This window comes from Myotis daubentonii, chromosome 11 (genome assembly GCF_963259705.1).
Source record: "Myotis daubentonii chromosome 11, mMyoDau2.1, whole genome shotgun sequence".
NCBI classification, from domain to species: Eukaryota; Metazoa; Chordata; class Mammalia; order Chiroptera; family Vespertilionidae; genus Myotis; species Myotis daubentonii.
In genome coordinates this window covers 34,838,784-34,864,156 of record NC_081850.1, presented here as the reverse complement: position 1 = coordinate 34,864,156, position 25,373 = coordinate 34,838,784, and the positions used below count along the sequence as shown (strand labels likewise).

Genomic DNA, 25,373 nt, shown 5'->3' with positions numbered 1-25,373 from the left:
AAAGCCCTGAAACTTCCAACCCTTTGCAGTAGGGAGAAAGGAGTGAGTGCAGGATGGAGAAGTTACCTAATGTTGCAATTAGCATCAGCACGACCAGCCTGCCTGGTCATTAAAAAGGGATCCTAGACTTGTGAAAGCAAAGGCTGTGAAGGGGAGAAAGAATGACACCAGGTATTACCCCAGACACAAGAGATTCTGCCGTCAGGTGGGATAGTTGCCCCTCCACGTCTATTCTGGAAAAAAGCAGGAGGGTAGATAAAGCCCAGACCCTGTCTCACTCCTTTCTTTGAGCCAGAGTCGATATGACACTATGGAAAACCGTCTTATTTTCAGTTCATCCTAAAATCTGAAAGTAACACTAACATCAATGCTTATCTTCTGGGAATGCGGAAAAACCAGTATTGTTGCAGTTGAAATTAGTTTTAAAACATTTTAAAGGTATGATTAGAAACAGTGGAGGACAGCATGGGAGAGAGGAGGTGACGAAAGGGGGTGATACCTACAGAGATCCGACAAAGGCCACGTCAAACCAGAACGCCAGGCCGTGGATGAGGCCAGACTGTGTCATCTGAAACACAAAGGGGATTTCTACTCTGCAAGGAAACAAAAGAGAAAGAAGAAACATTTTCTTGTCGACAGGCATCCTGGATACTCTTGTGAGATGAGTGGGACCACTTGCAGAATATTTTCCTTCTCTCTTAAGAGCTTTGGCTTTGGCAACAAGATTCTCTCGGTGTGATTAATGCTGGGGTGACGCTGCACATTTGAGATTGTTGCTCTTGACAAAATTCTGCGAGGACCACACCACTGTGCTGCAACGACCCAGAGCGCCGCTGGGCGAGTGCAGCACCCGGAGCCGCGTTTGACTACTGAAGAGGGGGACGACCCAGGACACAGGTGACAATCATCCTTCAAGAAGCCAAAACATGGGCTGTGGCAGTCCCCCTGCGCAGCTGTTCAAACGGAAAGGCTGCTCAGGCCTCTGAAAAATGAAGTGGATTGCAAGCTCCAAAGGTCATTGCCATAGTTCATTTACTTTTCAGGGAGGCAATTTACCTTCCCACCAGGCTACAGCAGAAGTGGCCACGGTTTATGCCAAACGCAGAATAAGTGGGAATGGAAAGAAGATTGGAAATGATACAACAATATCCAGATGCTGGACCTGCTTTACCGTGGGACCTTCCAAAGTCACTTCAATTCTCTGAACCGCGGTTTTTTCATTTGTTGAAGGGTAACAAAATCTCCTACTTTCCTCACAAGGTTCTTGTGAATGTCAAATGAGGAAAACAATGCATATGAGAGTGTTTTGCAAACTTTAAAGCGTTTCACTATTAAACAGCAATATTACGGGTCCATCGCCTGGGCTGTATTCCTCCAAGGAGACTTATTTTAGTGAGTGCTCTAGGAACTTTCAAAGAGGGCTGTACATTATTTGCAGGTATGCTGCCCCAAAGGCCTAACTTCCTCCACCTGCAGTGTCAGCGCATTCCTGGAGATTTCCACTGTGCTTGTCACATTGAATTTGTTGGTATCGTATTACAATTATTTCCTCCCATTTTTGGCATTCCTCTACATCAGGGGTTCTCAACCTTCTGGCCCTTTAAATACAGTCCCTCATGTTGTGACCCAACCATAAAATTATTTTCGTTGCTACTTCATAACTGTAATGTTGCTACTGTTATGAATAGTAATGTAAATATCTGATATGCAGGATGGTCTTAGGCGACCCCTGTGAAAGGGTCCTTCGATCGCCAAAGGGGTCGCAACCCACAGGTTGAGAACCGCTGCTCTAAATGGATCATGAGCTCCTACCTGGGCATGCACCAGCGCAGTGCCTGGCACGCAGTAGGATCTCAATAAACGTTTGTTGAATCAATGCCCAAATGGATAGATGACATCTCAGAGTTTTCAAAAACCTCCCTGGAGCTCAGGTCTGGCCCTGCGGGAGTTATTTCAGTTGTTCCCAAACGCCAGTTCTCTTGCTCCAAGCATACAGTAGGGTTGCATTTATCCACTCTCTTGAGTTCAGGCACCGCCACGTGATTTATGTTGACCAATTAAATGTGAACAGAAGTGCACTGTGTTGTTTCCAGGCACAAACTTTTATTGCCAGTGCATATTTTGCTACACTCCTCCTTTTTCCTCAAGGACTGGCATCGTTGCAGACACAAGCTGCCACACCAGCCTGACTGAGGAGTGACTGAGGGGTGTGCAGAGCTGAAGCTGGTGCATGATGGATAAACAGTGTAGGGGAGAAAGACACCTGGGATATTACAAGCCACTAAAGATTCTTTTTTGTTACTGCAGCATGTTTTGGCCTATCCTGACTGACACCTTTTGTCCACTGTGATCTCAAGGTAGGCAATGGTTTGAGTCAGCCAGCTGCATTTTCCAGAGTCTGACCCTTGATTCCTCATGGGTCCAAGCAAATTATAATCTCGCTGGGTCTTAAATTTCTTACCCAGAAAAGAAACACATAAATATTGATCTTTTTGGGAAGGAAAGAACAAAATACTAGTGAAAGGTCACCCAAGAGGATTCATATCACCATCTGAGAAATGAGTCTTCAGTGCAGAGTCTCTTTAAGTGGAGGGAAGGAGGGCAAACAGTAGCACTGATTGAGTGCCTTCTTTGAAAATGAGCCAGTGCCTGTAAAATATTTAGCACAGTACCTACCATGTAGTAAGCACTCCTCAGATTGTAGCTCTTCTTGTCATTCTTATGGGCACTGACCTGGGAGAATTGTTAAAAAGCCTAGACTCTGAATGGTTCAAGTTCTAGCTCTCATGACATTTATTCATTCTGTGACCTTATGCAATTGATTGTTCCACTCTGCCTCATATTTATCATTGGTAAAATGGACATAACAATAGTACCATTTGCATGGTGCTGCTGTGAGGATTAAATGAGTCATATGTTAAGGGCTCGGAATAGTGTCTGGTTATACAAGTAGAGATATACTGTTTAATTTTTCTCATTCAATTCTTAGAACAATCCTTACCCTTATTTTGCAATAAGGGAAACTAGTGCTAATGTATTATTCCCGCGTGTGACTCATACCTCAAATCTCTTCCCTGTGTGAGCAGCAAATCTCTGCACTGCAGTTTGGGGGATGGGGAAGCTTGAGAGGAGATTTAAATCTGGAGCGTCTCTGATTGGTACAAACCTGTGGAGATCTGCCTCTTTTGCATCCATAAAGTTCACTGTGTACTTGACTGATCGAGCCATCAAAATCCTAATGTCAAATGTGTCCTGGGGAAAAAAACACAAAGCTGTTATCTTTCTGTCAGGACAGACTGAATTCAAGCAAGACTGGCTGCAGTCTAGCTTTCCTCCTGGAATTTTAAGTCAGTAAGGGTTAGGCTTTAGAAGGCATGAACTTAATGAGAATAATATTACTAATACAAGCTAACATTTGTTTAGTGGTTACTATACGCCCAGCCCTAAGCATTTTGTGCTTTACTAGGCTATATCAATCTTCACAAATTCTCTGGAGCAGGCATGTGGTGGTTCTTGACCATCCAGAATTGACCTCTGCTCCACATTCCAAGAAGCTGCACAGTAACTAAGTTCACTGGACAATCAGGCTTTATCGGAACTAATTCTGGGGCTTTTGTCCAAGTTATTAGGAAAAGGCAGGCTCTTCTTTGGGACTCAGAGTTTTAAGAATCTGAGCCTGGAGCTTCCGCAACACCTTCCTGCCATGAAGGGGGCTCCTGCCTAGGAACAGAGTTACATCAGAGGAAATGGGGATATGTGACGAGGATAGAAGAACCAGAGCCTGGGGCACTGTCCGAACGTCTGCAGCAGGTCCCTGAAGCAAGCTCTATCTCCAGGCTTTGCATTTCTTGAGGGCCTGTGATTCCATTTCAGCTGAAGCCAGCGGTTCTCAACCTGTGGGTCGCGACCCCTGAAAATACATCCTGCATGTCAGATATTTACATTATGATTCATAACAGTAGCAAAATTACAGTTATGAAGTAGCAACGAAAATAATTTTATGGTTGGGGGTCACCACAGCATGAGGAACTGTATTAAAGGATCACGGCCTTAGGAAGGTTGAGAACCACTGGTTTAAGCCATTTGAGTTGGGTTTCCTTCCACTTACAACTGGAAGAGTTTCAGACAACGCAAACGTCAAGTTGCCCAAGGTTACATGGCTAGAGGGAGCCACAACTGAAACCCCAATCTTTTTGCCAGCAAAGCTCCTCTTCTAAGCTATTTATTTACAACACTTCCTCTTCAATTTCGCCTTGGACCACTGGAATCAATGGGAGGATGTGAATTATTGAAGAAGTGGGAAGGCTGGGTGTGTGCAGGGGATGCGTCTGAGCAGAAAGAAAATTAGGAGTCACTTATTGAAAGGCAGCCCTCAAATCGCTTTGCTTTCAACAGTTCCATTCTCTGAGAATTTTCTTAATTGACTGGGAGATCAGCGCTGGAAGACTTGAAAACATATGCTCTTCTGTGATGGCTTAGCACCCAGCCTGGCAGCACAGTGTATGCAGGCTCACGAGTGCGTGAATGAATGAATGAATCAACAGATAAACACACGGGAGGAAGCCTGTAAAGAGGAAACACTTACAACGATTGGCTGTCTGAAGTATTCATCCACTGCAGCAGCCCGGAGACTGGACAGGTTGACCCCATAGAAGCACTGCTGGTACCTGAAATAGCATAAAGAATCACCATGTATCTCATCCCATCCCTCCCCTGAGTCCCCAAGCCCAGCATAGCTGTGGTGTTCAAGCTCCTCACAGGTCATCTAAGTTAGCTCTGGAGCAAGAATGAGGCCATGTGAAGGGCAACTGGTCAGTAGGCAGCAGCAGAGCAGAAAATGTTCTCTAAAACCTGCACTTGACCTGTGCTGGGCAAGAGAGAAGGGCGGGTGTAGCTGAGGTAAAGGGAATTTCTTGTGGGGAGAACAATGAGAAGGATATGGGGGGTGGGGTGGGGGGAGGAAGGCCTTTGGGCTCCCATCCTTGACCTCATGCCCCATCCTTGATCTCATGCCTGCTGTATGACACTCTATCCAAGTCCCAAAATACAATTTCTGGGCCCTCTCATTAGTCCAACCCAGAGCACGACTTTAGATCTGCAAAGCCTCTGGACACTCCTGCTGTTTTGGGAAATGGATTTTCCTTTTCTGTCCTTCCGTAGTCACTGGCCTGCATCTTCACGACGGCCTTTGCTGTCGTGGCAGACACAGGCAGTCACAGTGAGTGACGGCTGGATTGTCACAGTCCATTGTGCACACTTCTCAATTCTGTGGTCAATGACACCTGGCAAGTGCTACAAATCCTGCTTTCTCCTTCAGTGCCCCAGCTGTACACAGTCACCAGCAACCACTGGTACCTGCAGCACAGCCAGGGCTCTGTGTCATGTTGCCTAAAGGTCTTTGTTATTTAGGGAGGAGATCCAGTATCTGGATTAAGACTAGCTTTGTTCAAACTCTGCAGATGACTGGCTGTGTGCCCTGGGCAAGTCACATGAAATCTATCAGTTTTCTTATCTCTAAAAATAAAAATAATGCAAAGCTCACTTTGTAGGGTTACAGTAGGATTAAATGAGTTAATACAAGGAAAGCCCTTGAGCAGTGCTTGGCATTTTAAAAAAAATCTTTATAGTTGAAATTACTCTCTATCCCACCCATCCTTCCCCACCTTCCCTCTGAGGTCTCAGTCTGTTCCATGCTTCTATGTCTCTGGGTTTATTTTGTTCATTAGATTCCACATGAGTGAGATCATGTGATACTTATCTTTCTGTGACTGGCTTATTTCGCTTGGCATTTTGTCACTGCTGTCTAAATGTCGGCTGTCATTCTCTGAACTTCACTTCAGCGCTGGGGACTAGGGCAATGGTTCCCAATCTGTACCACAGGATTGCTTGGAGGAGCTTGTTAAAAATTCAAATTCCCAGGTCCAACTCTAGGAAGGCTTGGGACCTCACTACTAAAGAGTGAGGGCTTTTATCCTGAGATTAAAAAGAGGTTTACTAAGGGTGTGTGTTATATAGCCTGTCAATCAGATGGGAATTTAATTTATCCATCTCCATTCCCCCCAATTCCACCTGCCAATATGGAGGGAAGAGAGAGAGAAAAAAACAAAACAAAGCACAGAATAAACATTAAAATCTGTGGTGCAATTAGATTTTGATGGAAGGCACAGCCAAAGGAAGGCTCGACAACAGGAGGCAAAGTCTCTGATGCTCCCAAGAGACGCAGGGAAGCATCATAGTGTTAACTCAACTGCCAGTCCTCAACCTCCAAGTGCAATGCAAGCCCCACTGAGCTCCTTACAGATCCTGAAGAACTTGTCCTGTTTCTCATCTCTGAGCCTTTGCTTGTTTTCCTTCTACCTAGAATGACCCTTTCCATTTTTTACCCTGTTAATTCCTATTCAATCTATGAATTAGATGAAATATTTCCATAATGTAAAAATATAAAACCTTGTGTGACAATGAAATATTCAAGTTTCACCTACTTAAAAAACAGAAATATTTTCTTTTTCATCAGTGTATATTTAGCACTCAGCATGGGACCTCACATACCGGTAGGACTGAAAATATCTACATATACACTTGATCTTAGCCAAAAGGCCGAGAAGCGATTGAAAATATCTACATATAAATCTATATATTTATATAATGAATGAATGGAGAAACTGGTGTCCTAAATGGCCCTATGTGTGAGCACAAGTGCCAATAAGGATAATGGAGAAATGGAAAATCATTCCTCCAAGCTTCTTCAGGTTCGTGACTTGTTTCTTAATCTTTTCCTTCCACCAGGGGAGAGAGCCAGGCTGGCCTACAGGTAAAGGAGAAGAACAGTGCTGCGTATCATTCTACAAACACACATCTTGAAAACAATCTCCTATAGTTCTAGAAAATGCTTGGGAAACACAATACTGTATGTTTAAACAATCTTTTCAGATTGAGAAGGAGATGGATGTGTTCATGGGGAAATAAGTCATTGTCACAAAAGTTTTTATTGGAGGGAAGGAGGAGGAGGGTAGAGAGAGAGGGAAAAGGAGGGAGGGGAAGAGAGAGAGAGTAACAAGAGAAAGATGGAAGGTTCAGACAGAGTCAGAGAGGCAGACAGACAATTTCCCAGAGAGCCCAGAAGGACTCCACCTTGTCCTTCCTCTAGAATCCCCTGAAAGCTTTTTAAAAGTGCTGAGCCCGGGACTACATGCCCTCCCCCCCCCCCAAATACACATTTGTGATTGATTTGATCTGGGGTACAGCCCTAGCACTTATTTCTTTCCAAATTCAGGAGGTGATTCTAATGTGCAATCAGGGTTGAACACTACTAAGTTAGCTGGTCTAGAATTCTCGCCAAGTAGGTGAAAGAGAAATCCCCAAGAGCAAAGACAGCCCCTGCCTGGCAGTGGCTGAGGTTGAGAACGGCTCTCTGTTCTTCGCATACAACCACAGCTCTCTGTGCCATTTGCTTTGTGTGTTCAGTGCCAATTAAAGCCCAGTAGCCATGATCAGTGTGGTGCAAATGGGCACCATTCCTTGGGCAGACGGAGAGTTGTGGGCACAGAGCCCACTGCCTGGGTTTTAAAATTTTTCTGGCTGGACTTTATTTCTAATTCTTAGAAATCTCAAATCTCCTGAAATGCATCATAAAATGATTAAAGCAGATGGGAGCTGGCATCTCTCTGGGTCTCCTACGATACATGGTCGGGGGATGGATTAGGAAATGAATCTGTTGACTTAGAAGCTGGGGATCATTTCCATCATATGTGGGCTTTATTTTCCGACTTAACTTATGATCCCTTTAGAAGCACATAAGACAGAATCTATGTGTGTGGTTTTTTGTCCTGTCTTCTAAATTCCAAGTGTACTCACCCCCCAACCCCACCCCACCCCTCACCCCCCGCTTCTCCATAATACATGCAGCATTGGGAACCTCCTACAACTACAGTCCAAAGGGAAAACCATCTTACTGTTATTTATGCCTAAACGTACCCACAATACAGAGAAAGGGGCAAGCCATTTACCATCACCTTAACTTCTCCACATTCTCTACGCTGAGCCTAGCTCAGGGAAGCAGCCAGGAGAACCTCCCTTCTCCAGCCTCTCTTGTTCTTGTAGTCGCTCCTCTCGTTCACCTTGGTCTTTTGTCCCCTCCCCACCAGTGTCTGGATCTGTCTTAGAAGGAGGGTGGTACAGTCTCGGGCTCTCTTGCATTAGTTGGCACTGGTCTCCAGATTCAATAGAAGAGAGCTTCTCCAATGCGAGCATTCCTTTCTCTTGCTCATATGAACACACTCTCTCATAGCATAACTCAGATATTTTACTTTAATAAAATCTTTGCTTCTTCACTCTAACAAAAAAAAATCACTCAATCCACATCAAAAGCTTCCTTCATTTAAAAAGACCAAAAACATTAAGAAAATATAGTGAAGGAAGAAAGGAGACAAGAGGGAAGGGAAACCCCATTCTGCTGTTGGACAATTAAACAACTTTTGGGTATCTTAATGTACTATGCTTTATTGAAATTAACAACCAAGGGAAGCCAACCAATGGAAGTCACATATTACCCTAAGAACTAGAAACCAGAAGCAAGGATCCAAGAATGTCACCTATGTCACATAGGGTGCTGAGAATGCAGCATAAGAGGGTGTTTGGAATGGCCTGGTGGGAACGCTGATAGGAGAATGATGGCTGTCTAGGAACAAATTGCATCTTTATTCAACTTCTTATACATCCCTTACATATGGCAGGACTAAAGCTTGGCTGTTTCTGACAATTTTATGCATCAGCAGAATGTAGATATACCATCGTGTAAAGATGCTCAACTCATTTTGTGTCTGGTTTTACTGATTTAAACCCCATCAAAATAATGCAGCTTATATTTTACATGTGCTATATTTATATACATTTTGTATTTGTAAAATATGTTTTTTAGTACAAAGGAGAGAGGGAAATGGGTGCACAGGCCTTAAAAGAATCCAAACTTCAGACTGTGGCTCTTCTGTAAGAAGTGACAGAAAGCTGTGTCATTACTGGTTTGCACAGGAATTGGAAGCCTGTGTCAGAAGGAAGAGTGTCAAGACAACTGTGGGTGGTGGACATCTTTTGTTTGTTCTACCAGCAAATGGCTGCTCTCCTTCTGTTAATGACAACAGATCTTCTGGGAGATACCTCTTCCCTGCTCTCTGTTCTTGTGGTTTGGATGGTCTTGACTCTGCCCTCTGAAGGTTGGCATGTGGCTCAGTCTCAGCCAATCAGAGCATCTTATCTCCCTGGCCTTGGCAACGGATCCAGAGTTAAACATCCGACTCAAAGACAGTCAAGTCTAAGATATTTGCTCCTACTGTTACAAAGGAGAAGTAGACATGGAGATATGAGTCTCTAAATCTAGATTTGCTGGAAACCACGTTGCTTCCATGAGGAAAATGCCTATCCAAGAACTGAGTGGGGCTGAGAGAGAGAGCTGGAGGGAGGGGCTCATCTGACCACACCTGAGCACAACCCACTTGTACTTGAGAAGCTGAATCTACTCTTGGGTTTTCAGATAAATTCATCAGAAATATACTTTTTCTTGTAATTTTTCATTGGGTTTTTTTGTTTCTTAAAACCAAAAGAAGAAAGAGAACAATTAATAAGAGTCTCCCTGTACAAGTGCTATGAACATAATAAATAGCTTTGCCTAATTCTGTGCATAAGGAACTAGATTGGTTTAGCCATTAGAACCAGGCCAGGGCATGGTAAAGAGGATGTCTGCTGGATTGGTGATTCTGTCTGAAAATGGTCAGCTCTGATGTCAGAAGGTCCAGAAACTGAAATATTACATCCTTGATGACACAGGTCTGGATGTGTGTGGGTTCCGTGGCAGAGTATTATGGAAGAGCTATGAATTTGACACAAGTTACAAAAAAAAGATGAATGTAAAAATCAAGGCTTATTCTATAAGCAAAAGCCAGATAAGTTCAAGAGCTGCAGATATGAATAGAGAAGCCAAAGAAATATAAATATAAATACACACACACACACACACACACACACACACACACACACACACACATATATAAAATATTGGGTACTTGAAAGGAAATATGGTTCCAAAAATCATTGAAAAATAACAAAACAAGGACAGTGGCCTATGGAAATCCAAACATGATTGTACTGGTCTCAGTATTCCTGCAAAAGTTCCTTCTCTGTGATACTTTGTGCTTATGCTTAGCTTCCAACAAAAATCTGGTTTTATCACACAGTGATTTGAAATGTTCTCATTTGGCCCACATAACATTTCTATGAACCAGTGACTATCAGGGCCAAATATATTATTGGGACAGACCAGAAGGCCTAAAACTCTACCTCTGCCCAAAGAACCTTTAGTAGGAATTTCAGTTTGGGAGCAAAATCAGCCTAGGAACAAACTATCCATTATCTTCACAGTTGAATTTAGCAGATTGTTCATTGAGCTGACTGGATTGACTGTTTCTCAGTAGTACCATGGTCAGCAAGACATCCTATCTAATAAAAGATGCCGGGGTCCAACCCCAGCAGGTCCAGGGGTCCCCAAAGGTGTGGACGGAGTCGGCGAAGAAGGAATGACATGGAGACAGTGTTCAGTTGATCAGCAGCCTAGCCAGGATCTCCAGCCAGGATCTCCAGCCAAGTTCTGGTCTGGATCTCCAGAGAGGTTCTGCTTCGGATCTCCAGCCAGGTTCTGTGGCCATGTTCCCTCGCTAGGTTCTCCAGCCAGGTTCTGTCCAGGTTCTCCAGCCAGGTTCAGTCACCAGGTTCTAGTCAGGGTCTCTTGCCAATTTCTGTAGTCAGGTTCAGTCCAGGATCTTTTGCCATGTTCTCTCCAGCGAAGTTCTTCTGTCTCTAGAGAACGTTCTGTGTAGGTTCTGTGCCTAGGTTCTGTCTCTTTTGGTTCTGTCTTCTTAGTTCTGTCTCTTTCTGTCTTGTTACATTTGTATTTATACCAGTTGATTCAATCCTATCAATCTCTATTACAAAGGTTAGGGCGTTTCTTATCTCCATTCCAGGGAGTAAAGATTATGTAGCTTAAGCATGATTGTTCGTAGTTAAAGTGATTAATTACCCGCCTGGCACTTAGTTGAGGGGTTTTATTCCCTCCCTAACTTCAGGGGAAAATCCCTACCTGGGGAAAACAACCTTTCTCAGAGAGGTGACCTTGGTTAAAACACATAGTGCCAAGAAGGTGAGCAAACATATTAAGAACAGTATACCATATATGCCAGGTCCCTTGAAACAGCAAGCATGGACCGGCTCCCGGCAAAAAGAGAAACATGGTAATTGGCGTCCGACCGCTACCCTTCCCATTGGCTAATCAGGGCAATATGCAAATTAACTGCCAGCCAAGGTGGTGGCCGGCAGCCAGGCAGCTTAAACTGAACATGAGGCTTGCTTGCTTCAGTGACGGAGGACTCCAACGTTCCCTGCCTGCCGCTGCAGGCCTCTGAGCTGGCAGTTTGAAACATAGTTACAAAAATAGAGGCTAAACAAAACCCCAGAAACCAGCTTTCAGCTAGCTGGGATCTCAGACCTGGAGTTGATACAGAGTTTCGATTGTAGAACCTAAACAAACCAGACACCTGCTTTCAGGAGCGGAGGCCTAAGAGCTGGAGCCTCAGAGCTAAAGCTGGCTCAGAATAAAAAAAAAAGAAAAGAAAAAAAGGAGCAGTTGGGAGCTTCAGTCCCAGCCTGAAAACAGCCCTCACCCCCTCACTCAGACTGGCCAGGCACCCCAGTGGGGACCCCCACCCTGAAGGGTGTGTGACCAGCTGCAAACAGCCATCATCCCCTCATCCAGGTTGGCCAGGCACCCCAGTGCGGACCCCCACCCTGATCCGGGACACCCTTCAGGGCAAACCAGCCAGCCCCCACTCATGCACAAGGCCTCTATTCTATATAGTAAAAGGGTAATATGCTTCCCAGCACCGGGATCAGCAGAGCCGCGAGGTCTCCCGGCACCGGGATCAGCATGACAGGGGGCAGCGCCCAAACCCCCTGATCACCCTGCGGCTCTGTGTGTGACAGGGGCGGGGCCACAACCTCCCTATCCACCCTGCTCTGTTCCTGACAGGGGAAGGTGCCCCAACGCCCTGATCAGCCCTGCTCTGTGCCTGATAGGGGGGAGCTCCCCAACCTCCTGATCGCCCTGTGGCTCTGTGTGTGACAGGGTGCGGCGCCCCAACCCCCTCACCCAACGGGCCCAGCTCTGTGTGTGATGGGGTAGAGCCATAACCTCCCCATCAGCCCTGCCCTGAGTGTGACAGTGGCGGCGCCCCAACCCCCTTATCAGCCCTGCTCTGTGGCTGATAGAGGGCGGCGCCCCAACCACCTGATCCGCCCTGCTCTGTGCGTGACAGGGGGGAGCTCCCCAACCCCCTGATCGGCCCTGCTCTGTGCGTGACAGGGGGGAGCTCCCCAACCCCCTGATCGGCCCTGCTCTATGCTTGACAGGGGGCAGCGCCCCAACCCTCTGATTGACCCTGCTCTGTGTGTGATAGGGGGTGGCGCCACAACCTCCCCATCGACCCTGCCTTGAGTGTGACAGGGGGCGGTGCCCCAACCCCCAAATCGGCCCTACCCTGAGCGTGACTGAGGGTGGCATCGCAACCTCCCAATCTGCCCTGCTCTGTGCATGACAGGGGGCAGTGCCCCAACTCCCCAATTGGCCCTGCTCTGAGCCCGACCAGGGGCTGCACCTAGGGATTGGGCCTGCCCTCTGCCACCCGGGAGCAGGCCTAAGCCAGCAGGTCGTTATCTCCCGAGGGGTCCCAGACTGCGAGAGGGCACAGGCCGGGCTGAGGGACGCCCCCCTCCCCACTGAGTGCACAAATTTTTGTGCACCGGGCCTCTAGACCTATCTAATAAAAGACAAAAAGGGTAATTAATCGTACCTTCGCTATGCTTCCCATTGGCTAATCAGGGTGATATGCAAATTAACCGCCAACAAAGATGGCGGTTAATTTGCATACTAGGCTCCAAGTGGTAGAGCGAAGCCAAACGTACCCGAAACCTGCCGAGCAGTGAGGCCTCACAGCCCTGGGATCAGCGGAGCTGCAGGCCTCACAGCCCTGGGATCAGCGGAGCTGCAGGCCTCACAGCCCCAGGATCAGCGGAGCTGGAGGGCTCATGGCCCTGGGATGGGCGGAGCTGCGAGGCCTCAGGGCCCTGGGATCAGCGGAGCCACGAGGCCTCACAGCCCTGGGATCAGCGGAGCTGCAGGCCTCACAGCCCCAGGATCAGCGGAGCTGGAGGCCTCATGGCCCCGGGATGGGCGGAGCTGCAAGGCCTCAGGGTCCTGGGATCAGCGGAACAGCGAAGCCTGACAGCTGGGGGAAGGGGGGGCTCTGGCTGGAGCCCAGCCAGAGCAAAGGCCTGGGTCCCAAGTGCCAGAGGAAAAACGGTGCCAGCAGCCAAGGGAAGGGAAGGCCTACTGCATGAATCCCTTCGTGCAACAGGCCTCTAGTTTAGTATATTTGGAGTGGGATGGTGCAAAATGGGAGCTCTTATTGCCTGTGGCAGAATCCTGTTGCGTTCATCTTCCCTTGTCCTTTGCACACATGGACTTCTGATCTCTGTAAAGAACAGACTGCAGGCCATCCGCAAAGGGTATCTATCCCTGACATCATTCAATTGGATCTGCTCTTGTCGAGCATGAGGGATGCATATCATCCATTCATAACACTCTGAAAAGGGAAATGGCTCCTTTCCTTTGGTTCCTGCAGTGGTGTATCACCTTTTAAGTGTCAGATTTGCTCAGTCTCACCTGTCTCTGGAATCATCAGTCATGTGTTCTGCTCCTGCTATGTTGAGGTAGGGGCTCATCTGACCCCACCTGAGCACAACCCAACAGTGCTTCCTCTCAGGCCTGCACCATGTGTCTCTCCCCTCCTGCCCCCAGGCATCCCTGCTGACTCTGGATCATGAGATGCCTCGAGACCCATCTGGTGCCCATGCATGGACAATCCAGAATGTAGTTAATGTGGAAGGATGAACATCTGACCAATGGGGATATAAGAGCCAATGGATACCTGTGCTTCTCTCCCACCCTGGTATAAACTGTCCTGAGATGTGGTTCAGTCAATGGATCAAGCACAATCTCTTGATGTTTGATACCACACAGTGTTCAGCTCAGTAATGTACTTGTGTATTATTTCCCTCCTTGCCTGCCTCACTCTTGTTTCTCCTCATTCTTGTTTCACTGAGATTATATTTTTTAATATAGTGGTACCTTATAAGCTGTGTCTAAGACTGGGATTTCTGGAGACCCCAAGCAAAGACAATCAATATAAAGTGTGACCCTAGAATGTAGACCCTCAAGATGGAATTACTCACCAATGTGATGACAAGAGAATCCTCACTGCTAGCAGGGAGTGATAACTCTTGGCATGTAGTTTCATCGCAATTACTAATGATCCCACTGGTGGTTAATTAGGATGCAGTAAAAGTAGAAGGTGAAGCATTGGGCTATATGGTGACTGTGTGCTTGAGGTTCTGGGGTGATAATAATTATATGGAGTGAGGAGCAGGAAAGTCTCTGTTAACAGCATTGGAAGCATTGCAAAAAAGAAAATTATATTCTCAGGGCAGCCAACTCCCAACTTAAGACACACTGTGAAACCAGGAGGATTTTCTTAGCAGAATTTAAAGGAATTCCTATCTCCTCGGTGCTCCCAGACCTGCTGTGCCAAAACTCAGGTACAAAATTGGACAATTCCTCAAATTAGAATTGCCCATCTCCCCACCCCCAAAGGAGGTAGTAAAAGAGTAAGAGCAGAAGAGCTGTGAAGGAGATTGGACGGGCAACTTTGACTGTCTTATGTATAATATTGGAGCCCTGACAGGGAAAGAGTAGGGCTCTGAGATCTGGGGTTGGGATAGCTGAGTGGACAATGCAGAGAATCCTGAAAACACCTTCCCAACTCCCATCACTACTTCAGGCCAGTAGAAGCAGAATTCTTATACCTGTTCACAGCAGAGAATAGCTTCCCTTTGCCTGAAGACTGCACAACTTATCCTGAAGCTTGTGCCTTGCAAAATAATTTTATTCCCCTCAGGATCTGCCTCACTACTGCCCACTGCCTCCATGCTCATGGTTACTCACTGCTGTCCGGCTGATAACTCCAGCACTGTCTAAGCAGTAAGTATGATTCCTATTCTAGGAGGAGATAACTTTCACACCTAAGGAACTGCAGAAGCTGGTTAATATTTTCTGCTAAGAACCAGGAAAATATGTATGGAAATGAATTTTTAAAGGTGTTGAACTAGGGTAGAATATAAGTCAGGCGAGGGTACAATTTACTGACAAGGGGCACTCCACGGATTCAATGCTCTAGCAAGAGACTAGTCCTCATGGTCTGCTGGGAAGTCGCTTTGAAGCTTGGTCATCATGAGGTCTGCAGTTAATGAGACAGAGATTCCAGAACTTCTGTAGCATAGTATTGAGGAAAGGGTCAGAAGGCTCAGAGAGGTGGCAATCATAGATGAATTTACTATAGAAGATCTAAGAACATTCTACGTGACTGTTCTCAGGCAGAGCCCAGAAAACCTTCCTTTTATGAGGTAACCTGGAGTAACTTAGTAGAGCAGTGGCATTTTTGAGATGCTTACGGTGGCTCTCCTCAGTAGATCAATAATAATAGATGATGTTGCCATTAAATTATGCTCTCAATGAGCACAATGTGGATGGAATTTTAAAAATGTCAGAAGCAATAAAGCAGTAATTGACTGTCATAGGCAAAAATGACATAATACTGTGTTAGACAGCAAGGCTAGAGTGGCAATACCTTGACCCACAGGGATCTGTGGTGGATGCTGATAGGTCCTAGTGTTACCAGAGAGGTGAAAGAGATGAACAGTCACTAGGATGGTACTCAATTTGCAGAACAACAAGAACGATAACAACAAACTTGCTAGCTGGTGAGCTGATGGCATCAGCTGTCACAATACAAAGAGTGGGCCCCTCACTTAATTGGCAGAACTAATTTCCAGATCTGGTTTATGGGTCCAGAGACCACTGGTCCATGACTGAAGTGGAGACCCAGGCCCCTGAAGCACCACAAGCAGTTTTGGTAAATATTCCCCAATCCTTCTCCAGAGGACCTGGGCTTCTGGGACGAAGCAACTATGTGGGTGAAAGGAGAATATCTCAATTTTAAAAAATATGTTTTTATTGATTTCAGAGAGAGGAAGGGAGAGGGAGAGATAGAAACATTGATGAGAAACATTGATCGGCTGTCTTCTGCATGTTCCCTACTTGGGATCGAGCTGCAACCGGGGCATGTGCTCAACCAACTGAGGCACACGAGTCAGGCAAATATCTCAATTTTTAAAAGAATGTTAGATAACAAGGGTGAACTGATATTGATACTAGGGAGTTTAGGATGCCTCTAGTAGATGAGGGCTTATGGAGGACAGGTAGTAAATGAAGATTTGAACCAAGTCCATTGCACGGGGTATCCAAGGGGCTCATACCCACCCTTGTTTATTTCCACAGTCCCTGAATCTACAATTGGGAGAGATACATGCAGCGTCTGGCAGACCCCTCGCACTGCCCTGAAACTGAAACTCCCCCACCCCCAGGGAGGTAATACTGTGATCTTTAATTTATAAACAAAGAAATTGTGTTTCAGAAAGACTGAACTAACCTGGCTAAGGTTTTACAGTTAGTAATTGATAGAACCCAGGGTTAAGCACAGTTCAGTCTGGTTCTAGAGTCTGATTCATCCAGCTTTTAACTACTGCCAGTTTGCCTATGCTTTCTGTTCGGTAACTGCAATAAACGTACTAAGGGGGTGGCGGTGAAGAGCAGCAGCTTGCTTTTGGACATGTAAAATTTAAGATACCTGACAGACATCTCAGTAGACTTGTTAACATCCGAAGTCTATGGTTCCAGGGAGAGATCTGGGCTGGAGTTCTAACCATGGGAGTTGTCAGCCTAAAGACAATATTGACGGTCAGGAGACTGAATGAGATCAGTAAGGAAGTGAGTACGGACAGAACGAGGAAGACAATGAAGAATGAACCTGGAGTCAATCCAGTGTTGAAGATTTGGACCATGATGGGGAGGAGACTGAGCAGTTGGGGCCAGTAAAGAAGGACAACCATGTTTAGGCTCCAGATGTGAAGAGCCAACGGTGTCAAGAGCTATCGGTAGGAGAGAGTCATGTGAAGACTAATAACTCATTATACCTGATGATCTTATTCAGCCTGTGAGCTGTTCCTAGGTCTCTCAGCTGACTCCCTCAGAATGCACCCAAACTCATTTCTTTTTTCATCCCCCTTCTTCCTCTCAGCCAGCATTTCCACTTCTTTGCTTCTTCTAACAGAAACCTTGCAAGCTTTCACCACCTGTTCCCTGGGGCAATGCAACTGAAGATCCACATGCTAGTAGTCTAATGCAGAAACTGCTTTATAAAGGGAGGGAAATTAGAAAGAAAGCAAAGGCTGTAAATTTTGAGAACTATATGGTTTTAAAAATATTTTTGTGTGTTTATTGACTAAAAATAAAATAATTCAAATGCACCAGCTATCAAAGCAGTACAGATTAAAAATAAACTGGCCACCACTTTTTTTTTTGCAAATCAAATTGGCATTTAAAAAAATAAAACATATCCCTTATGGGCAAGACTGAGCAGACATTCTCATATTCCACTGGTGGAAGTGTTAATTGGTAAAACTTTTCCACAGGGCAATTTGGCAATATATAAGAACAATTTTTAAAGTTCCTTCTTCACACCTTTTGGTCCAGTGATTCTGCTTCTAGCAATTTATTGTAAGGAAATAATCAGAATGTACATCAAGATTTCTATAATAGGAAACTTACTTCAGTGTTGTTACTTTTAGAATTTAGAGTATAAAATTCTATAAAGTTCTATATTCTGGTAGAATATAGAAGAATAACAGAATGAGAAAATGTCAACAAGGTATTGTCAAAGTAAGAAAAAACAAAATAAAAGCTATAAAATGGTATGATTCTTATTTTATAAAGAAGAACAGAAAAAATTGAAAAGATATCAACTAAAATCTTAATAGCAATTATTTCTGTAGATGCTTGAGATTATTGAAATTTCTACTCATTCAGAAATATTTATTGAAGGCCTAGCATGTGGCAGGCACTGTTCTGGGTGCTTGGGAGACAGTGGAAATCAATAGAATTCTGGCTCTTGTAATTGCTGACAGTCTATCAGGAGGGATACAAAAATAAACAATGATAAAGAAAGAAAGTATATGTCATTTAGGAGGTGATACTTGTTACAGAAAAAACACAGAGCAGAAAATGTGTATGGTCACTATTTTAAATATGGTGGTCAGGGTAGGGGTTATTGTGAAGGTGGCATTTAATGAAGACTTTATGGCGGTGAGGGAAGTAGCCATTAATATTGAGGGAAAAGTATTCCAGATGGAAAGGTCAGCAAATGCAAAGGCTCTTCAGTGGGAGCATGTCTGATATGTCTAAGGATGAGCATGAAACCAGTGTGGATGGAGCTGACTGAATATGGTAGGAAATGAAGAGCCAGGCTGGGGAGAACCCACTGGAAGGTTTTGGAAATGTTGGGAAAGATGGGTTAAGAATCTATTGCAGTAATCAAGATTAGATGATAGTATTGGGATCAAGGGAGAACAGCGAACATATTGAGAATTAGTCAGATTCTGGATATATTTTGAAAACAGTGCCAACATAATTTCTTGATGGTTTTCCTCTGGGGTACAAGAAGAGAGGCCTTTAAGGTTTGGGGGCTCAGCGATTGGGAGATAAACTTCTTAGCAATTGGGGTAGAAAGACTATGAGCTGAGCAGGTTTGTGTGGGAGTGGAGAAGATCAGAAGTTGAGTTTTAGACCTGGTAAGTCTCTCCAAAGGTAGATTCACAGGAGGCAGTTGGCTGTGAAAAATTTGGAGTTCCCCGGACATGTCTGAGCTAGAAAGATACACTTGGGAATCATCAGTATATAGATGGTATGTGAACTTGGGGAATGGGTGAACTCCCCAGGGGCATAACAACTGTGGACAGAGAAGAGGTCCAAAGGCTTCATCCTGGGGCACTCCAACATCAAGGGGTTAAGGAGACAAGTACCAACCAGAGGAGGACAGGTTGAGAAAGTGACCAGGGAGAAAAATCAAAAGAATGTGGGACAAATAAATAATTCTGCTCAAATGCTGGCAAGTTGAATAAGTCGAGAAGTGAGAACTGATCACTGACGTTAGCTATGTGGAGGTCAGGGCACTGGGGACCTTGATGAGGGTGGTTTCGGTAGAGTGTCTTGAGAAAAACTGAAGGGAGCAGCTGGAGATGGCTGAGTAGAGATGACTCTTTTTAGAAATTTTGCTGCAAGGGGACTTAAATGGGTGATCGGTGGCTGACGGGGGAAGTGAGATATAAAAAAAGTTTTTTTTCTTTTTAGGTGGAATAAGTAGCAGCATGTTTGTATACTTATGGGGAGCCTAGCCAGTCCACTCTTATCATTTATAGTCTCAAGGTAGTAAGCTGCCTGCAGATGGTATGGTTGGGAGGTCACACAAGGAATGCCTGGACAATCAACCTCCCCGTCTACTCTTTTATTTGAATTCTGAACTCTTCAATGGAGATTGAATAAGGAGGACACATTTAAAATATAAACAGTTAGGGTAGGCCTTCCAGAACAATAATCATAAGTAAGGTCTCCCCCATTTCATTGCCCTCCACATACCAATAGGCTCTTTACCCCCAATGGAAAGTCTCTGGCTTGACGTTTCAGAATTACAGATTGAGCAGAAGCCACATAGTGCTATGAGTCTGTGGTAGGAAAGCCTATTTTGCAAGAAAGCATTGGGGAAAAGGAAAAGTATAGCCCTCTGACCCTACTTCTCACAGAATTTGTAACCCAGGAAACCAAAGCACTTCCTATTTGCTGTCATTTCACCAAAAGAAAGAATTATAAAGAGCAAACCTGGGAAATGAACTTTGGATATCTCTATTGGAGGGCTCTGCTTACCTCAGCTAGAACTCAAAGCTTAAATTGTAGCATCCATCCTCATCCATCTGCCGGCACATGCCTGTGCTCCCTCCTACCCACCTAACATTCCCGCTAGGATGCTATTTGTTCTGTTTCTCCCTCCATGGGTCCAATATTATCATCCTCCCCTCTTACTCTTTATAAAAACCAGCTCTCAGAAAAGAATGCTAGAAAGAATGGTGGTTTAGAACAGGAAGAATTTTGTGTTAGTTTTCATTTTTCAATGAAACAACCAAGTCTCAGAGGGTGAAGTGAACTGACAAAAGCCAACAGCCAATTTGGAAAACTCCACAAATTTTTTAATCAACCCATTTACAATGAGGAATACTGATTGATATGTTCTCTGACAAAGGCATGTTCTAATAGAAGCCATAGTCCTGCCCTGGCCGGTTTGGCTCAGTGGATAGAGCGTCGGCCTGTGGACTGAAGGGTCCCAGATTTGATTCCAGTCAAGGGCATGTACCTTGGTTGCGGGCATATCCCCAGTAGGGGGTGTGCAGGAGGCAGCTGATCAATGTTTCTCTCTCATCGATGTTTCTAACTCTCTATCCCTCTCCCTTCCTCTCTGTAAAAAAAAAAATCAATAAAATATATTAAAAAAAAAAAAAGAAGCCATAGGCCTGAGCCAACAAAATGGATGCTGAAAAGTAGAAAGAGAGCTACAGCAGTCAGGGGGAAGATGTCATATTAGCCTCATGGGTAGCCTTTGGGGTGTTTGATATTACTAAGCAGTTCTCTGATTTGTCTATTCTGTTCTCAATGGGGAGTGATTTTGCCCCCAAGGGGACACGTGGCAATGTCTGGAGACATTTTGGTTGTCACCCTGGAGGAAGATGCTATTGTTATCTAGTAGATACAGACCATAAATGCCGCTAAACATTCTACAGTGCAGAGGACAGCCCTCAGTCCCAATATATGACCCCAAATGCCAATCATTTCAGAAACTCTATTTTATTCTAAAGCAGCGGTTCTCAACCTGTGGGTTGCGACCCCTTTGGCGGTCGAACGACCCTTTCACAGGGGTCGCCTAAGACCATCGGAAAACATATATAATTACATTACGATTCATAACAGTAGCAAAATTACAGTTATGGAGTAGCAACGAAAATAATTTTATGGTTGGGGATCACCACAACATGAGGAACTGTATTAAAGGGTTGCGGCATTAGGAAGGTTGAGAACCACTGCTAAAGGAAAAGGAAAGAAAAGAGAGAACATTACCAAAAGTTGGCTCTGGAGTAGTGTTCCATGTAGAGCTGGTCGTCAGAAAAGGGGGCCAAGTGGATGTCACTGAATGTCGGGAACATCTTTCCTAATGAGCAAAAAACAACAGCCCCAAAAGTTGACTCGTACTGCTTTCTGATTGAACGGTCCACTTACCTGCTTCTTGACCACCTCCATTCTTTCATCTAGTTCAGTTATTACACAACAGGCTAAAATACAATTTCACCTCAAAGCAAAGATAAGAAAATTAGGCAGAAGATCAGAGGGGATATAAGAAAGAATACCAAATCAAGTCCCTAAGCTATGTGCTGATAAAAGCTTGTACAGTCCTAGGTGATCCATTCAACCTGGCATATTTGCCTTCCTAGCTAGTGTCTTTGTTCTTTTCTGTATGTCTTCTGCTTTGAATTCTGGGCACTTCCTTTATTTAATTTTTCTCTCTTATTCATTATAAAAGAAACTTGGCTTTGAAAATAATAAACATTTCATCATTCTATCACATTTTTATTTCCCTTCTCAGACTTGTCCGTCTATAATCATATTGACTATCTTTTTAGGTGCTACTGAAATCTCTGCTTATATGCACGCTCACCATCCTCCATGCTGGTACAACCATGCTTGTATTTTGTTCCGACATCTATAGTCACCAGGAGAAAGGCAGATTCTTTGGCTGGCAAGCAAACACCTAGACTAGCATGTCTGAAATAAGACCTTTCTGAGCAGGCAGACTTGGTGATCAGCATTATTATTCTTGTATTTTTAGGGAGACCTTTTTTAATTGTCATTTATTAAACTGCACATGAAAGACAGATGAACTATTAACCCTATTTCAAAAATGAGGACTGCCTAAGAGATTGGAGATGCTGCCACAAAACTAATAATAATACCTAAAATGTCTTGATTTTGTTAACTTTGCCATGAACTTTTTTTCTGGGTTTTCTATGTGTTAATTCATTTAATCCTCATAACAATATAAAGTAGGTTTTATTATTATGCCTATTTCATAAATGAGGAAAAATAAGGAACAGGGAAATTTAAGTGTCTCAGCCACAATCTCAGGGCTAATAAGTAGAAGGACAAATCCAGGGATGGAATGCCCTTCAATAGTCAATGGCCTCATACTTTAACTCAAAGTCTATTAAAATAAAACAGATTGTTTTATTTAGAGTATTGTCAGAGGTAGAGAAAAAGCATGATTGTAACATCATTCATATGTCACCTTCTAAATCTCATGCGTTGGTGTCAAACAATGATTGCGTGGGGGTTTTTCAATTTCAAGATAGAGGGCTATTAAACAACCTTAGAAAAGTAATATGTAAACTTGGGAAGCTTCAGAGAAGGACGTTCTGAGCCCAAGCCTAATAGGATTTCCAAAGATATCAGATAAAAATGGAGGAGAGGAAATCATCAATGGTGAAATATTTAAAAATTCCAAGAGTTAAAGAAAATGTCTTCTGATTCAATGTACTCACTACATGTCCAGCACAAGAACTTTAAGAGTTCGTACTAAGAAGACTAGAAATAAAAACAAGATACTAAAAGTGTCCGCAGGGGAAAAGTATGCCACTCTAAAGCATCAGGAGTCAGAATGGCCTTGGACTTCTCAATAGCAATATTAGAAACCAGAAACCAGAAAAAGGTGCCTTGAAAATACTGGGGGAAAAAATTGTTTTCAAGTTAAAATTCTCTAAAACCAGCAATATGATAATCCACGGACTCAATAAAAAGTAACTTCTAACATTTCCTTTCTCCAGAACCTGTTAGAGAATATTCTTTGTGGAAATGATGGTGTAAGACACAAGAATGGGGAGAGAAAGTCAGAGTGTGGTAGCCATGCGATAGGACTGGTAGAGGACAGAGGGCCCCAGGAGGAAGGCTTCACAGAATAAACACTGATAGGATCTGTCAGGCCTGTTGGAACATGGAAAAAATTAGTAATGAGTATATAGAAAACTAAGCCAATGAAAATAAAAGGCAATTAGCTCCAGGAAAAGCAAAAGATTGCATGAGAAAATGTATAATCATATGCACCCACTATACCACCTGATGTGGCACTGCACACTATTTACATTGCGACAGTAATATAAACACATTGATTACTCATTTAACCAAATAATTACCTAGGTCCATGTTTCCTTATTTTAAAAATATATTTTTATTGATTTTAGAGGGGAAGGAGAGGGAGAAAGAGACAGAAACATTAAAGATGAGAGAGCATCACTGATTGGCTGCCTCCTGCATGGCCCCTACTGGAGATCGAGCCCACAACCCTGGCATGTGCCCCGAAGGGGAATCAAACCGTGACCTCCTGGTTCCTAAGTAGATGCTCAACCACTGAGCTACACCGGCTGAGCGAGGTCCATATTTCTTTATATTAAATTCTGAATTTTAAAAAGCTCTGCTCAGCAAAGCAACAGATTTTTGTAAGTTTGCAACATCATTTGATGACAAAACCTGACCTGAACTGATGTGAGTTGATTCATAGTCTATATTTATCTCACTTGACATCCATATTCATATGTTTTGTAGCAGAGATACATATAATGTGTTTCATTATGGAGTGTCGCCTCATATCTGACTGGAGGCATTAAGTAATACATGGTATATGAGTGTATTACCTTTCCAAAGTCCTCCAGATTCTGAATTCTGAAGCATATCTAGCCCCAAAGGTTAGGATAAGGTATTGAGGACCTGTATAAATGTATTGAGAGGATGGGGGAAGGGAGGGTGTATCAAGAAGGGAGAGAGCTGATATGTAGGAAAGCTAACTTCTCAACCACAGAGTGACAAGAATAGCAATAGGGTAACTTTACATATAAACGTTGTAAATAACAGAAGAAACAGAGAATAGAGTTGAAAGGGACAGCCTTCGGGTAGCAGTCTCGGCATAAGAGGAGATGTGACAGAGGGTTCTTATTTTTCATTATAAGCCTTTTATTATTATTTGATGTTGTAAACTATGTCTTATTTTGATGGAAAATCAAAATAATTAGGGAAAAATGCAATCATTCTTCCCTCAGGAACACCCTGGGTAAAAAGCTGATAAAATCAGCATTTATTTCTACTTGTCTAGTTAAAAATATATAGCCCAATATAAAATTTCATATCCACTTCAAATATCTGGGGAAATATTCAGCGTAGAGAGGCTCAATCAGTTGCACGTTAATTAACTATGTGTAAAATCTCATCACACAAAAGCACCTCACCATTTGAAAAATTCTCCAGAAAAAAAGTATAAAAATTCTTTCCTTGGGGGCACTGAGGAGGAAATCCAAGCAGCTTTGCTCCTTTCCTTTCTCTCCCACAGTTCAATTCTATCGCGTGGACACAAGGCTTCCAAGTTCAACCTGGGCTGTTTTACAACAGGAACACTAACGAAGTTCTTGACGTTGGGTATCCTTTCCTAAGTTTATTTAGTTATTTTTTCACATGAGGTTTTTTTTAAGTGCATATTTCTGAATCCCTAAATTTTGAAAACATGTATGGATGAGTCTCAAGCTTTATTTGTACGGATATACTGTGTCACTTGGTTAGGTATGAGTTGTACTTTTATTCCCTATTTTGTCTTCCTTGGATATCAAAATAGGGAGCAATTTAGAGTAAGTAAAATTAAGGTAAGAAGCTACAATTCAGTTACCTTCTACGTCTTATTTGAAAAACATGGGCTGTTAGAATTCCTTCCACTCTCTCTGGTAAAGAGTAGAAAGTCAGTGTGTGTCCAGGAGTTGTGAGTGTGGGATGCAGGTCAGACAGACCTGGGGTCAAATCCCTGCTCTGTCACTTTTTTTTTAAACTTTAAATAAGTTTTTTCAATTACAGTTGATATACAATATTATATTAGGGGTTTCATGTATACAACCTAGAGATTAGACATTATATAACTTATTAAGTGGATTGCCCCGATAAATCTACTACCCATCTGACACCATATAGTTATTATGATATTATTGACTATATTCCCTATGCCGTACTTTAAATCCCCATGACTGTTCTGTAACTACCAACTTGTACTTTTTAGTCCCTTCACCTTTCCCCCCAATTCCTCACCTATCTGGCAACCATCAAAATGTTCTTTGCATCTACGAGTCTGTTTATATTCTGCTTGTTCATTAATTTTGTTTTATAGATTCATATATAAGTGATATTACATAGTATTTGC

At 43.7% G+C, this 25,373-nt stretch overlaps 1 protein-coding gene and 1 pseudogene across 2 annotated transcripts in view; both read right to left on the bottom strand.

Moving 5' to 3' along the window:
- Positions 1-25,373, bottom strand: part of LOC132211947 (histone-arginine methyltransferase CARM1-like) — a 233,885-nt gene that overhangs the window by 18,924 nt on the left and 189,588 nt on the right. For both annotated transcript variants that reach the window (XM_059656785.1, XM_059656786.1), the window contains exons 7-10: positions 21,212-21,302; positions 4,586-4,667; positions 3,167-3,252; positions 504-593 (exon numbers count right to left, since the gene is read on the bottom strand). In XM_059656785.1, coding sequence (XP_059512768.1) covers positions 504-593; positions 3,167-3,252; positions 4,586-4,667; positions 21,212-21,302 — 349 coding nt within the window. The remainder of the gene's footprint in view (positions 1-503; positions 594-3,166; positions 3,253-4,585; positions 4,668-21,211; positions 21,303-25,373) is intronic.
- On the bottom strand, positions 6,405-6,609 carry LOC132212944 (U2 spliceosomal RNA; annotated as a pseudogene).